The sequence below is a fragment of the Triticum aestivum genome, chromosome 2A (genome assembly GCF_018294505.1).
Source record: "Triticum aestivum cultivar Chinese Spring chromosome 2A, IWGSC CS RefSeq v2.1, whole genome shotgun sequence".
Taxonomy (NCBI): domain Eukaryota; kingdom Viridiplantae; phylum Streptophyta; class Magnoliopsida; order Poales; family Poaceae; genus Triticum; species Triticum aestivum.
In genome coordinates, this window is record NC_057797.1 from 666,947,960 (window position 1) to 666,963,642 (window position 15,683).

Sequence of the window (15,683 nt, forward strand, 5' to 3'; positions counted from 1 at the left end):
CCCGTTTGGCATTGTTAACAACTTTGTTAGTATATAACTAACATATAGAAATAGGAATAGACAAAAGTACCCCTCTGTTTGAAAGGCACATCTCTGTACCTTGTCCGAATTTTCAAACATGCTCCACAAAATATTTTGGCCAAATAAGAAATGACATGATTTTCTAAAGCTGTGTGCTATGTTCAGAAAAAAAAGTGACATGATTTTGCTGTAATCAATAGGCTTCCACACAAACAGACTGGAAATACTATAGGGTCACAATGATTCAATGATAGCATAGAGAATAATTCAGCCATGTTCTACAGGACTTCATGACAGCAAAATAAGTGAGTCTTTACCTCACATACATAGGAAATAAAAGTGAGTCTCTACCTCACTTACAGAGCAAATAAAAGTGAGTTTGCATCTCACATACACAACAATAAAAGTGAGTCTCCACTAACAGCCAAGTTCATCACAGCCACAAACAAGCTCAGAGGTCGCTTAATTTCTTCCTCTTAGGTGTCATTTTCTTCTTCTTTCCTTTTGCTGGAGGTTTTGGTGGTGGGGTAGCAGCTTGGCTCCTTGTGACAGGTCCAGGACTAGCTTGAGCTGCAGCTTGGCTTCTTGTGACAGCTCCAGGACTGCTACAAGTGGCATCATTCTTGCTCTTGGTTGGTGTAGATGGAACGGCATTGCTAACGGAAACATCAAACCATGGAGATGGATTCTTTTTCCCCCTACTTTTCCTACAAAAAGAAGCAATTAGAACTATTTTCATGTAAAGGAACCATGGTATTATAGATAGAAAACAGCAACAAGTACTACTATGTACCTTTTCTTTGTTCCATTTTGAGGACAACCAGCTTCTCTATGTCCTATCTCCCCACATTTTTTGCATTTGTTCAAGGATCCTTTCCTTGATCCACCTTCCCACCAACTCTTTATCCTCTGTTTTCTTGTTCTTCCAGCACCTTTCTTCTTGCCTATTGGAATTGGTGGACGCAACACAAAGCCTGTGTCCACGTGTGGCCATTGATTCTTGTCCGTAAGGGGCTCAATTACACCTTCATATGCTGCCCTAAATCTGCTAACTGAGTAGTACTCATGTACATAGTCCTCCATGTTAACAAAGTTGCGAGCTTGCAAGACATTTATGAAGGCTAGTGCATGGTCGCAAGGCTTGCCCGTGTGCTGCCATTGCAGACATGTACACTCATGTGTGAGAGTTTTGACCACATGTCTTTCATCCTCTTTGTTAGCATTTTTCACTTCCCCACTCCAATCAGCTGATGCTTTAGCCTTGAGATGACCTAGTCCTCGAGTCTTTGCATTTAGTTGGTGTATGACAAATGGAAGTATTATCCCTGTAAATCTTTCTCCAATCATTCTTCTTTTTCTAAATAGTTCCATAATCATCTCTCTAATCTTGTCAGCTAGCTGAACAATCGGCAAGTCCTTGATATCTCACACCCAAGCGTTGAAGCACTCGGCGAGATTGTTATTTATGTAGTCACACTTGATGGCAGGGTTGAACATACACCTCATCCATAACAGATTATGGTAATCCCTATGGTAAGGATATACTTTCTCAGATGCATCAAATACCTTTGACATGTGATGTTGATATTCTTCCGGCCTATATGCCCTAGCAGCAGGCCACAACCTTCCAAACACATCACCATGAAAATATTTCTGAAAATTATGCCACATATGCCTAAAGCACTCTCGCTGCTCAGCTTGAGGAAAAACCTTCTTAACAGCATTTTCAAGACCCTTGCAAGCATCAGTACAAACAGCCAATACCGGAGGGTCCCCTATTGCCTTCTTCACTTGATTCATGAACCAAGCCCAATTATCTCCATTTTCAGACTCAATAAAGCCATACGCCACCGGGAACATCCAATTGTGACCATCCAATGCAGTGACTACAGCTAGCTGACCATTCCACTTTCCATTTAAATGAGTTGAATCTATGCTAATATATGGCCTACATCCATTCACAAAACCATCTATGCAAGGCTTGAAAGCGATAAATAGCTTGCTGAAATGCACTTCACCTTCATGTGTGGTCGTATCAATCTCAACAATACTCCCCGGAGACCTCAATTCTATTTCAGCCTTGTACTTGTACAACATCCTGAAACTTTCTTCCCAACTCCCATATAAGCCGTCTGCTGCCTTTTGTTTGCCTTTCCACACTGTGTGATAGTTAAGTGTGACATGATGCTCATCTTGCAAGTCTTTAAGTATCTTCACAGCACCAACGGTTGGATCCTTCTTCAACATAGCTACTGCCTTGTCGGCAACCCATGATTAAGATGTCATTCTTGTCACTTTTCCACTCGTTGAACTACAAATATGCTCCATTTGGTGCTTCACAACCTACAACAAAAAATGGTACAGATCTGAAGGTTATTACTATGACAAAAAAATGAAGCAAGAAACATATGAAGCAAGAAACATATAAAGCACAAAAAGGCAGTTACCATCACACAATTTTCATCCCTTCGCCAACTAGCAGTTATAGCCCATTTGCAAGGTTCACCTATTATGGATTGACCTTTGCAAAAAGCCCGAAACCTCCCCGGCTCATTTTTTTTGGTGCCATATTCAAACTCTCCATTGACAGCCCACTGTTTTAAAGCCTTTCTAAATTCAACCATGTTAGGATAAGGTGTCCCTATATCCATGGCTGGGTTTCGTTCATCCCAGGCAATAAGTGGCTCCTCTGGAGCCTTATCATCAACAACAATATCTGCATCTTTGATATCATGTAAGTCAGACTCCACATCAGGAGTAGGAAGCTCAGTTGCTCTCTCATCCGGCTCTGTTTTTAAACCAAACAGAGCAAACATGGCTTTCTCGTCCAGCGGTTTTTCATCCCCATCGTTTTCTGGTTCAATCACAAAGCTTGACCAATCAATAGTAGCACTACCATTTTCTACTTCATTGCCTGAGATCGCCCCCGTGGTTAGGTTTATCACACTGGATTGGTTAGAATCATGCACAGACATTGCATCGATCCTATTCAATATAGACAGAAAAAATCAGAAAATGCACACACAAAACCTAGGGTTCCACGATTTAGAAACTGTACCAGAAGAAGAGCACAAAATCTGTGAAAAATACAAAGGGGAAGAGGTTGCCTTACCTTGGGCCAGCGATGGGAGGCGGCGGATGGGGGGGGGGGGAACACGGCGGAGCAGGGCGGCGGACGGCGGGCGCAGGGACTCTGGCGACTGGCGGCTGGCGGCTAGGTCAAGTCGGGGAGGGGAGATAGAATGAAGAACGGGCCAGGCCTCGGGCCTTTGTCTCGTGCGTTTGAGGAAAACTGGACGAGGGCAGATTTGGCATTTCCAAATTTGTTAAGTCCAGATTCTTTCCTTATGCGCTAAATGAATAGATAACAGCGCTCGAGGGGCAAGCGAGCCAAAATTAGGCCACGTCGGGGGCTTGAGAGAAAGGCAAACGAACAGAGGGGCTTAAGATCAAAGGCGCGTGAGCTGGGGGGGTTAAAATCGATTCTCCCCTTTTGCCCTAAGGAGTGCTGTTGGCGCATGGTTAATACTGTTTCGAACTGAATTGCTGGTTTCTTAATACCTGGATATGTGTTAGACTTTAATGTGTATGGAACTGGAAAAAAGTGCTAGCTGGAATCTTACTCCATCTTGGGTTCTTGGTTTTGCAGATATTGTTCCATTGTCGGTCCGTCGTGAAAGCCGAGGGTGTTGCATGCCATAACGAGAAAAGCCCGTGCTTATGCTCTTCTGACTGGCAGAATATGGTAATTGATCAGTTTTGGTAACATTGTGGTGACTGCACAGCCGGTTAGATATACCACAGATCCTTTCATATTCGATATGCCATCATGGTGGGGGAAGTCTTCCTCAAAAGATGCAAAGAAAACCACCAAAGAGAACCTCATGGATACATTTCATCGGTTTATAAGTCCAAATGAGCAAAAAGGAAGCACAAAATCAAAACGGAGGTACAGACGTGGCGATGATACAACTGTTGAAAAGGTCTGCCAGTCTACCACAGTATCGCGCGCAACTTCACCCTCAAAAGAAGTTTCTCGCTGTCAAAGCTTTTCAGCTGATAGGGTACATTCCCAACCGCTTCCTGTTCCTGGATCACGTCCTGCAGTGACACGCACTGCTTCTGATGTCACCGAATCAAGGCCCATATTAGAAAAACGTGGCAAACCACCACTGCTTCTGCCACTTCCTAAACCTAACAGGCCTCAGAGAAGGTCAGAAATAGTGATTGCTTCACTTTCTAGCAACTGCTCTGTTGATAGTGATGACCATGGAGATTCTCAGCTTCCGAGCCCTGTTGGAAATGATGCTGAAAACACAACAAATACTACTTCCAAGAGCAAGTCAAGGTATGCTCCTTATTGTAGTGCATTAATTTTGTGCCTCTTCGTTCAAACTTGCTCTTACATATATTTTTATTCTGCTTGAACCCTGAAGTAATGTGCGCAAAGAGCGTCCTGGTGCTATCACCACCAAGAATACGAAGGAGATGGCAAAGACAGCTAATCAATTCCTCAGTAACCATACATTGTCCACATCACCGAGAGGTATTGCAGCTGACAATCACCAACCTAATCCACAAAATCCTCGGCCGGTAGTCTTGGAGAGTGCTCCAAATAGTTTGATGTCAAGTCCTTCTAGAAGTCCGAGAAGAATATGTCCAGACCATATTCCAACTTCAGCCTTTTGGGCAGTGAAGCCTCATACAGATGTTACTTTCCTTGGCTCTGGTCAGTGCTCCAGTCCAGGTTCAGGGCAAACATCTGGCCATAACTCTGTGGGTGGTGATATGCTAGCCCAGCTTTTCTGGCAGCCCAGCAGAGGTAGTCCAGAGTGTTCACCGATTCCTAGCCCAAGAATGACAAGTCCTGGCCCTAGTTCCAGGGTGCACAGTGGAAGTGTTTCTCCATTGCATCCGAGGTCTGGAGGGATGGCACCTGAATCTCCGACAGGTCGGAATGATGGTGGGAAGAAGAAGCAAACCCACAGATTGCCTCTTCCACCACTGAGCATCTCTAATAGTTCATTTTTTCCAAACAAGTCCACGCCAGCTAGTCCTATTTCAGCGCCTCGTAGTCCTGGCCGAACAGAGAATCCACCAAGTCCTGGATCACGATGGAAGAAGGGGAAGCTGATTGGTCGTGGAACATTTGGCCATGTATATGTTGGCTTTAACAGGTATATGTTTTCCTACATATGGAACTTCAAAATTTCATTGTATGACTTACTGTACATATACTTTAAGCATGCTTAAGAGTTTTCCTGAGGTGCTTGCGTAACTTGTTCTATTCTGGTTATCTTGATTTTCAGCAAGTTTTTCGTGTGTATGGACTCTCATAATATCTTGTTTTATTTATATTGTCTCGTACAACTTTATTGTTATTTCAGAGGTATAGTCATATTTTATGTGACAGTCACTGTAGCAGCTTGCTATCTTTTCACTTTTAAGACTAGATGTCTAGGGCGTTTACATATATGGTGTGACATGCACTGTTTCTAGCGAGGAGCTAAAGACTACTACTTCTGTTTGTCAAAGGAGGGCATGACATTTGTTCCGCTAAGACCAAGGAGGGCTTGGGAGAAGCAGTTTTGGACCCTTTTACCCCTGGTAAAGCACACGTTTGAGCAGTTATTAGCCCACAACACGAACACCCTTAATCGTCTCTCTAGCCATGCCACAGTTACTCGGTTCCCTCACGCCCTTGCACTGGCTGCTCCGCGCATGCTCACCCACCCACGCGCTTTGCAAACAGAATGTGTCAGCCAATGTGAGCGCATTTGCTTCGTTTGGCACATGCAAGACCATGGAATTTTCCATTTATGCATGCATGCGGGATTTACTATGAGAGAAACAAACCGCAATAAAGGCTGGCACAGAAGCCGGAGAATTCAGCCGCAGCTTATTTAATTTGGCGTGTCAATGCACGGGCGTGTGACTTGGGGGTATTTTTGGCAGGTTTAACGCAAAATTAGTCCACTTCTTTCAGGGAATTTTGGCAAATAAAACTCAATGCCCACCTTAAAGGAACAGAGGTAGTAGTAAATAAAATTCATTCAAATCATGACCATATCTAACTTGCATAAAGTCCGCGCCTAGTGGATATGATTCTTACTTTCTTAGGATTGGACATCCCTAGCACTGAAAGTTACCGTTTGCAGAAGAGCAGATGATATTGCTATCTTATGTTAATGGTAGACTTGCTTGTATTCAGACTCATAAGTCACTGAATTCTAGTTACCATATTGGCGTGTTAAAGCATGATATGGTAAGGATAAGAGAAGTTAATATCCTTTTTGGGTTACTGAACACAATTGTGACAATTATATAGTTTATGCGGCTTAAATCTTCATCTCTACTGCTATAAAGAAACCAGTTGGTGGGCGATGGTCCTTTCAACTTAGGGTTGTACCAAGTACCAACGGTCCAATTTGCTACCAACGCCTAAGATTAAAATGGAATCGCTCACCACCCACTTAAGTCTGTTTTGCAGAAACACCTCGATCTACAATGAATTTCATAGATACTCCAAGCAACGCCCCACCTTAATAAATCAACTAGCCTCAGAAACATGTTGTATGTCTTTTTTTATTCAGTGGCATCACATAGTTCCCTTGCTAGTACTATATGATGACCGTTTGATTATTTTCAAATCATGTCTTGATTCCTCACAGTCCTTTCCCCCTGTTTTGGTTTCACTATCTATACCAGTGATAGCGGTGAAATGTGTGCTATGAAAGAGGTGACCCTATTCTCGGATGATCCTAAATCAAAGGAAAGTGCAAAGCAGTTGGGGCAGGTATGGTTTTTAAAATGTGCTTCCACCTATACTATGTCACTACCACAGCAGCAAAAGGATCAGTTTATTTATTATTATTTTCCATTCAGTGTATCATTTATTCTTTTCTTTCTCAGGAAATATCGCTCTTGAGCCGCTTACAACACCCAAATATCGTACGATACTATGGCACAGAAACGGTATAAACTGTTGCCTTCAATTGTTATTTACTTGGTATTCTTTGATTTCTGGTTGGGCTGCTATCTTTCCCTGTAAGTTCAGAGGATTATACCTGTAACTGTGTTGTTATCATGTTTGTACCTTTCTCCCTTTTTCATGGGTGGCAAGAGAGTTTATGATAGCTTCTTGGGATTTCATTGAAGGCTACTTTATGCGACACGTTTCATTTTTGGGCATGACTTTATACATTATTTATGCCCCAAAACAGGTTGATGACAAACTGTATATATACTTGGAGTTTGTGTCTGGTGGATCTATCCATAAACTTCTACAAGAGTATGGACAGCTTGGTGAACCAGCAATACGCAGCTACACTCAGCAGATACTCTCAGGCTTAGCTTATTTGCATGCGAAGAATACAGTCCATAGGTAGCATTTGGTTTGTTTTGGTTGCATATATATGGAATTCTGGTGTACTGAAGTCATGCTTACACAACATGCAGGGATATCAAAGGTGCAAACATACTAGTAGATCCTAGCGGTCGTGTTAAGCTTGCAGACTTTGGAATGGCTAAACATGTAAGTTTTCTGGTCACTAATGGCCTCTCTTATACGGTAATAAATGTATTTTACTAATTATGTTGTATTAACTGTGTCTTATTGTTCACCTTTTGGGGTACCTTCTGTCAGATCAATGGGCAGCAATGTCCTTTCTCATTTAAGGGTAGTCCATATTGGATGGCTCCAGAGGTACTCTTGAAAATATTATGCTCCTACATTACTTTGTATATTTTCTTTTATTTTGGTTACAAATTTATACTTAACGCACATGCAGGTTATAAAGAGTTCGAATGGTGGTTGCAATCTTGCGGTTGACATATGGAGTTTAGGATGCACTGTCCTGGAGATGGCTACCGCAAAACCCCCATGGAGCCAGTACGAAGGGGTCAGTATTCTACCACAAAGATGCACTTTATATTTGTTCTATAATATCAGATGGCCAATGTGTGTCGCAAGCTGCATTTCTTACTTCATCTGTGTTCCACACATGCTGTTAAACTTCAAAAATACCTTTCAAGTCGATTAAACTTTGAGTTCAGCTTCAGATTGACTTTCTGCTTCCTGCTATTTGTTTCGGATGACTGCTATTTTGGATTTTTTGAATTTGACCGTGTCCTTGAAGCATATTTTCAATTTACCTTAGAATGAGCAAGCTGTCTGGAGTGATGTGCATACATGTCAGTGAAATAACCTTTCTCAAATAAACTACCAAATACTAGTACTGTGACAGGTGTAGTATGTTAACCATTTCCTGCACATATTGTCTGGTTTTCGCACCTTCTGCCAGATAACAAGCCGTTTCTGTAAAATTATATATAAAACATGGAAAATTGCTGCAGACTGCTTCCTTCCTGAAACTCTGCCAGTTACCAACACAAGTGAACCAGCTACCCGTTTCTGTTACACTGATACTAGGAGATAGGCAAAGAGCTCAGCCTTCAGAGTTTTACCCAACATAACTAATCCTTTAAACTGGGAACATATGACAAAAGATGCTGAAAAAGAAAATAAACTGGGCAGATAAATATAATTTTGTCCACAACAGATGAATGGATATGACACCTTTATTTTCCTTGGTTGTTTAAGAACTTATGACTGTCTTGATGTGGAAACTCCAAAAACACATTTACTTGCATGCAATTTTATGGAACATTGAGATGGTAAGGCTTCCATTTTTGGTTGGTCATGATAAGTAAGTAATCATCAAATATTTCCCCGCTTTTCTCACCAACAGATTGCTGCAATGTTCAAGATTGGAAATAGCAAGGAACTTCCACCAATACCAGATCACCTATCAGAGCAGTGCAAGGACTTCATCAGAAAGTGTCTGCAGCGTGATCCTTCTCAACGGCCGACAGCAATGGAGCTTTTGCAACACCCGTTCATACAATATAAAGTCCGACTTGAGAAATCCGTTATGTCTGATCCTTTGGAACATTTGCCCGTGATATCTTGTAGACCGAATTCTAAGGTAACAGTACTTCTTTGTAACTGACATATCGGGGATGACTCGGTGTCTACTTTTGTCATTCTCGTGGTCTTCTCACTTTGCTAGGCTTCTACTGATCTTTTAGGTGGCTGGACATACAACAAATATCTCGTCATTGGGATTGGAGGGTCAGACAATTTACCAGAGGAGGGGTGCAAAATATTCTTCGAAGCATAGGTACAACATTTCCCAAGTTCTGCTTATTTACTTCAGAAACACACACTGTCGTCCAAACATTTTTGCAGTAAGCCAGTAACCCATAACTAAAGCGTTAGCTATGCAAATTAAAGCCATCCTACCTGGAACTTCTTTGTACCACCAGACATCATACAGTTTTCTACTGCCTATATCCTAAAAGGTTATAGGTGGCAGGGTCGCACCCTAAATGTCAAAAAACCACTTTGGTGCACGTGCTCCAGTGAGCGCTATATTTTGAATAGTTCCAAAATGGTATTTTGATTAAAAAAACCTGGAAAAAGTTTTACATGTTCATATGGATGTACACATGTGCAAATTTATGTGTTGAAATAAGTAACCATGCTAGCCACACAAAAATGACAATTGCGACTTTGGAAAGATGAACAGGGCATATACTGTTCACTATTTAGAAATCACCATTTTGACATTCTGTGTACATGCTTACTTATTTCATCACCAAAATTTACACATATGTAGTATACATCCATATGAACATGTAGATTGTTTTCGGAAAATTTTGTAACTTTAAAATGTAATTTTTGAACTATTCAAAATAAAGTGCTCCAATGCACCCGTCCTCCAAAAATCCGCTTTCCCTACATGTGGACTATTCATTAAGCAGGCGCCTAGGTGTGCTGGACAGACAGGAGGGGAGTGCCTAGTGCCTAGGTGCCCTCCTTTTAGTGCAGTTTTCTACAGCTAACCTCATGCTTACTAGGAAATTGATTTCTGGTGAACTTTGTTTATCTTTTGCATGGAACCTCATATTGTTGTTTACTTTGCAGCGATATCCATATACGGAGCAATATATCCTGTCCAGTTTCTCCATGTGGAAGTCCTCTGCTAAGGTCAAGGTCTCCCCAACATACAAATGGCCGAATGTCACCATCTCCAATTTCAAGCCCCAGAACCCTTTCAGGCGCTTCTACTCCCCTGTCTGGTGGTAATGGTGCTATTCCCTTTAATCATTCAAAGCAACCAACCTACAACAATGAAGATTTGCAATCGCATCAAGAGGCCCAGATGATCACTTCCCCAACCGGCCTACAGATCGTAACCTTGGGCAGTTTGGTCGAGTGCATCAAGTCTCACAGGGGAATCAGGAGAGGATAGTATCTGAAGCTAACATTCTGAGCCCTCAATTTGGAAAGAGGCTTGGAAACGTTTTTGATTTGCGTGATAGACTGTCCCCTTCTGAACATTTCACTCGTCCTGCCTTGGTGGATCATGTGAAGCCAAATCCTTCACTAGACTTAACAACTGGTTCTCCCCACCATGGACTCAAGCGTGATAACTAACTATCAAGGATAGGCCAAGCGAATTTTTTTGGAGCTTGGCAGGGTAACTAAGTGGTTTTCAGCTGCTTTGGCCAGTCAGTGGCTTGAATTGTATCATAATATAATATGACTATGGGAAATATCATTGATTTATTTTGAAGCTAACAACTGTAGATGGATGGAGTCTTTGTTGTCATCCCCACAGATAGACAAAGGTATGTCACGATCTTACAGTTTTTAGTTGACCGCCTGCGTTCAATTACATGAAGCCAGGATCTTTTGCACCTTCAATGTTGTGTGCCGCATTTTCTAGCACTCACAACTAAATGCACAACTGGTTTATTACCATGCTAGCGGCTAACTGAACATGGCTCAAAATGTTCTCCTGAGCTTGTGGAACTATAGAGTTAGGATGCACGATGAAGACATAAATACACAATTTCCTCTCTAATATTCTTACTTATGAGATGCCAGCCCCTAATGATTAATGACTTGTTTTAGTGCCCCGTCATTTCCCAGCGTTATGTGGTAAGTCATGAGCATCCGTAAATATATGAACTGGAAAATCCACACTTGAGCCTTTACTTCTTCAAGCATCGCACTTACTTTCGGGACACTGAAGCTTGTCTTGATTCTTACTAATTTTGCTCTTTATATCGCAGGCCATCCATCCATCCATCCATCCCTGTTAGGCGGAACAACTGGGTGTTTGCATACTACTACTACTGGCGTGCTAACAACATGCGTCGAAATGACAAGACTGTATACTAGGAGACTGAAGAAGCCAGAGCAGTTGGCCACCTCCCTGCCTCTACATGTTAATTGCCCTTCTTGGCGTCCTGATGCCATTTGTACAGAAGTAATCTCAAGTAAAAGCCAACCAATATTTTGCACAGGAGAAACAGTTGAGCCAAATTCTTTTAACAGCTACCCGAGGTTGTGAAGCGACGGCTGCAAGTTACCATGGAAACTCGTACAAAGAGCATGGTCCCTAATTAAATTAGCTCTCCCGATATGTATAATTTCTCATTCAGATGTACCATGCCCGTCCAGTTGTTCATATTGAATCGGTATATATACAACTTGTCTGCGTTACTGCCGGTAGCCGTATGTATTCCTCCAAGTTCCATATGCATTCTGCCTGCATGTTGCCATGTAGTGAGCCACACCAACCGCATCAATTCACCCGTATGCCGTGCGAAAGGTGGTGCGCTGGGTTGGGTGCTTGCATCGTTGCGTCTGCTTGTCGCCAGGATTCGGTGTGCTCCTAGTCAGCTCAGTTTGGCAGTATGCAACTATGCATTATTATGTCTTGGCATGCCATCCGTCCATGTCCAGTTGCCTCCCTCGCACGGTAACAAAGGCCACCGTCTGTCCTGGCGATCTACCGTTGCTCAGATCGGCCCGACAGCGTCAGCACCTTTCGAGCTGGCGTGGTGTCCATCAGGGCTCATAGAGGTGAGCGCCGAGTTTTCACCATCGCCAGTCTGTCTGGTGTTTCTAAAAAAAAAGTACAGACCGGTAAACTTGCTGTTTTGACTTTTTTGGTTTTTGCGAAGGGTCTATCTAGGACACATCTAGATGTAACATAGTTATGTCATATCTAACCTGATCTTCACTATGTTTGTGGTCTATTTTTTTGTCTTAGCTTTTTTTTTTTGTTCCTTCTTGCTGCCTTATTTGTGGGAGGTTAGATGTGACATCCTTAAAAAACATCTAGATGTGAATTAGACAAACTATTTTGCGAATTGAGCAAGATATGGCCCTGGTTTGATAAAATTTGGGGATCTAACCCCTTTTCCTACCGTCGGGGTCGATGGCGGTAGAGTGTAACAACCTACCGTTAGGGACCCTGACGCTAGGAATTGTATCCACGGCTGTGCAGCTAAACGCCTGCCGTCTATGCCGTCACCCCCGCCGCAGACGCGGTAGGGTTTGAACCAGATCCTGTAATTTTTATATTAAACATGGTCAGATCCCGCTAAAATTTCCAAAAAGGGTCAAAACAACACTGAATTTGGCCACAATTCACCACCCTTTCCCGTACGTTTTCCTTTGCTTCGTGTACCCGCATCTTCCACTTGGTTGCACCGGCTGGCAACCCCTGTGTACCGTTCGCGGCTAGACAGCAGAGAAACAAACGGCCAGAGCACGGCAACTGCCACGGTGTAGAGCTTGTCTGTTTGCAGTGTAGCGTTACCAGTACGTACTTATACTACAGGACCAGAGCGGCAGCCACGCCACGCCCCACGCCGCTAGTTGCCAACCGGCGGTGGCTCCGCTCATCATTGTCCTTTGCCCCCATCACTCTAGCCTGTGACCAAAGCCGTAGCTTCAGCCACGGCCTGACAGGTAGCATATGCTGCATCTGCATGCACAGCGTAGCACGCAGCAGCAGCCAGCTGAGCAACGGCTCGGACAGCAAACTCCTCATCTTGTACTACTGAATTGCAGAAAGATAGCAGCTGAGCTGAGCTCTAACAAGAGGGCACGTAAACAACTTGGCTCGATTTGACAATAACGGGCAGCACACACAACTGAGTACTGATGAGATTACATACAAGTCTGGGTCCAGGTTCAGGTGAATACAGAGTACATCAAACTTGGAAGACAAATTGGAATTCCACAGTAACACGGATGACGGGAAGAGATATATAGCCGCCCCATCAGAAATTCAGAACACGCAGCTTGCTCTTCGGGTTGGGTTGGCATCTTCTTTGTAGCAGGAAGAACAGCTGCTTAGGACTTGGTCTTGAACGGGATCGCTCTGATGACCACCTGGTGGTAGACGGCAGCCAGCGCGGCGCCGATGAAGGGGCCGACCCAGAAGATCCACTGCAGACGCGAAAATTTGATGGATATGTCAGCCCTTATTACTACTATAAGCACAGCAATGCCAAACAATTTCCCAGATAATAATCTATAATGGACACTCAAGTCACTGTCCTACTACCAGAAGGCAGCGGTTGCGTGCTACACCGAGGCAAGTCTCTCGGCATTTCCCTTGAGATCAGGGTAGGCTTTCCACATTTGAATAACTAGCAGATGATACACTACTATCATCAGCTATAACTGCTCAATTATTGCAGTTACTGCCACATCAGTTCACCAGATTAATAAGCTTTCCAATTTCACATCGGTTAATTAGGTGTGCAATAGAGAGTAGCTATGCGTCTGCATCAGCTTTAAGTTACTGAATACTACTGCTACCACATGCCTGCAGGCTGCAGTTACTACTGCTGCAGAAAACAAGCATGCAAGTGCCATGCTTTCAAGTTCAGACAAAGGAAAGGAGGGGTGTTAGGTTTCAGTTTGGGTTCACTCACGTGGTCTGACCAGGCGTGCTCCCTGTTGTAGATGATGGCCGCGCCGAGGCTCCTCGCCGGGTTGATGCCGGTGCCGGTGATGGGGATGGTGGCCAGGTGCACCAGGAACACGGCGAACCCGATGGGCAGCGGGGCGAGGATCTGTCGACGTTGCACACACCATTAAGTTTTAAGTAAGCACGGTAAGGAAATTCAACAGGGGGAAGAACAGAGCGGCGGTGATGGTAGGCACTCACGGGAACGTGGGAGTCCCTGGCGTTCCTCTTGGCGTCGGTGGCGGAGAAGACGGTGTAGACGAGGACGAAGGTGCCGATGATCTCGGCGCCGAGGCCGGAGCCCTTGGTGTAGCCGGGCGCCACCACGTTGGCGCCGCCGCCGTTGCCCATGTACAGGCCCTGCTGGAACCCCTTCACCACGCCGGCGCCGCAGATGGCGCCCAGGCACTGCATGATGATGTAGAACACCGCCCGGGTCAGCGACAGCTTCCTCGCCAGGAACAGCCCGAAGGTCACCGCCGGGTTGATGTGCCCGCCTGCACCCATCCATCCCTTACCAGTTAGCACCACATACTGTAGGAAGCTACAAGAACGAAGCGGAGAGCAAGGAAGAAGCGGTACCGGAGATGCCGGCGGTGCAGTAGACGAGGGCGAAGATCATGCCGCCGAAGGACCAGGCGATGCCCTGGATGCCGACGCTGGCGCACTTGGAGGTGGCGCCGCTGTAGCCCATCACGGTGAGGATGGTGACGTAGAGGAAGAGGAAGGTGGCCATGAACTCGGCGATGCCGGCGCGGTAGAAGGACCAGGACTTGAGCTCGCCGGGCTCGAACAGCGGCGCCGGCGGGGGCTCCTTGTAGTCCTTGTCCTCGGACCCCTGCGCCGCCGTGCCGATGGGCTGCCGCTCCGAGTACTTGTTCGCCCCGAGCCGCACGTCCTCCTCCTTGCCCTCCATCGCTGCTGCCCTCGCCGGAAGGTGGTCGCTGCTCGCCTGAGCTGGAACTGAGCAAGATGGGCGGCTTCTGTGAGCTTGTGGTGAGGGCCGCACTGGGAGTGAAGAGTCTTATAGGGCCAACCGGCGGTTCTGGAAGGACGACGGGTGACGAGGACGGCGGGTGGTGGCCCGGCGTGACAGCGAGGAGGAGCGGGCTGGCTTGCTGTTTAGCCTGTTTGTTGTCTAGCTTGCCGCTGGTGTTTGTTTGTTTATCCGCTTATGTTTAACGTTTGAATAAAGAAATGGATCTGTCTAGGACACATCTCTGTTTGTGGTTTGTTTATTTTTGTTCTATTTTTTTTTTGTTTTCTGTTGCTCATTATATATTTGTAGAAGGTTAGATGTGACATTTTTAAAAAACATCTAGATATGAATTAGGCAAACCGTAAAGAAATATTCTTTTTGATGCTATAAGAAACAAATAATTATTTTTTCAAGCGCAGAGAATTGGTGCGACTGCTGCGTGATCAATCAGTGGCCTGCACATTGCTATTGCTATTGCATCAACTCTCTGAGAACAGCAATTCGGCATCAGGTAGACAAATGCTTCTCATATAATTCGCAAGACCTTACAAACACATTCATAAAAATCTAAATAAAACCAAAATCAAAGCTTTGGGGGTGCTGAAGCCTTCTTCCTCCTGCACCTGTCGACAATGTGCCATGAACATACCTTGATGCCCCCCCCCTCCCGAGCATCGAAACCCAAAAGGCTAGAAAGTCATCGATGCAGATCGGGAGACGGCGGCGACCGCAACCTGTCGTAAAAGAGAACCGCTTGTGCTAAAAAGAAATCATCTTGCTCCCGGGATGCACCCCGTGCTCTCGTCACGGTAGCCCTTGCTCCGCCACCAACCCTCAACTCC

At 44.7% G+C, this 15,683-nt stretch overlaps 2 protein-coding genes and 1 pseudogene across 2 annotated transcripts; 1 reads left to right on the forward strand and 2 right to left on the reverse strand.

The window, feature by feature from the left end:
• Positions 1-261: 261 nt before the first annotated feature.
• On the reverse strand, positions 262-1,398 carry LOC123190083 (uncharacterized). Its single transcript, XM_044602648.1, has 2 exons — positions 815-1,398; positions 262-728 (listed from the first exon to the last, which is right to left on the reverse strand). The coding sequence occupies exons 1-2, from the start codon at positions 1,396-1,398 to the stop codon at positions 473-475; spliced, it is 840 nt and encodes a 279-aa protein (XP_044458583.1). The 3' UTR covers positions 262-472.
• On the forward strand, positions 1,396-11,605 carry LOC123190081 (mitogen-activated protein kinase kinase kinase YODA-like; annotated as a pseudogene).
• A 1,389-nt stretch (positions 11,606-12,994) lies between these two features.
• Positions 12,995-14,871, reverse strand: LOC123190082 (aquaporin PIP1-3/PIP1-4). Its single transcript, XM_044602647.1, has 4 exons — positions 14,445-14,871; positions 14,064-14,359; positions 13,828-13,968; positions 12,995-13,336 (listed from the first exon to the last, which is right to left on the reverse strand). Exons 1-4 carry the CDS (start codon positions 14,776-14,778, stop codon positions 13,241-13,243), a joined length of 867 nt encoding a protein of 288 aa, XP_044458582.1. The 5' UTR covers positions 14,779-14,871; the 3' UTR covers positions 12,995-13,240.
• Between the last annotated feature and the right edge of the window lie 812 nt (positions 14,872-15,683).

Coding starts and splice junctions, on each gene's coding strand:
- LOC123190083 (XM_044602648.1), bottom strand. CDS start 1,398: ATGATTATGGAACTATTTAGAAAAAGAAGAATGATTGGAGAAAGATTT. Junction 729..814: donor CAAAATGGAACAAAGAAAAG/GTACATAGTAGT, acceptor TTCTTTTTGTAG/GAAAAGTAGGGGGAAAAAGA.
- LOC123190082 (XM_044602647.1), bottom strand. CDS start 14,778: ATGGAGGGCAAGGAGGAGGACGTGCGGCTCGGGGCGAACAAGTACTCG. Junction 13,969..14,063: donor CCAGGGACTCCCACGTTCCC/GTGAGTGCCTAC, acceptor CAACGTCGACAG/ATCCTCGCCCCGCTGCCCAT. Junction 13,337..13,827: donor AGCACGCCTGGTCAGACCAC/GTGAGTGAACCC, acceptor TCGCGTCTGCAG/TGGATCTTCTGGGTCGGCCC.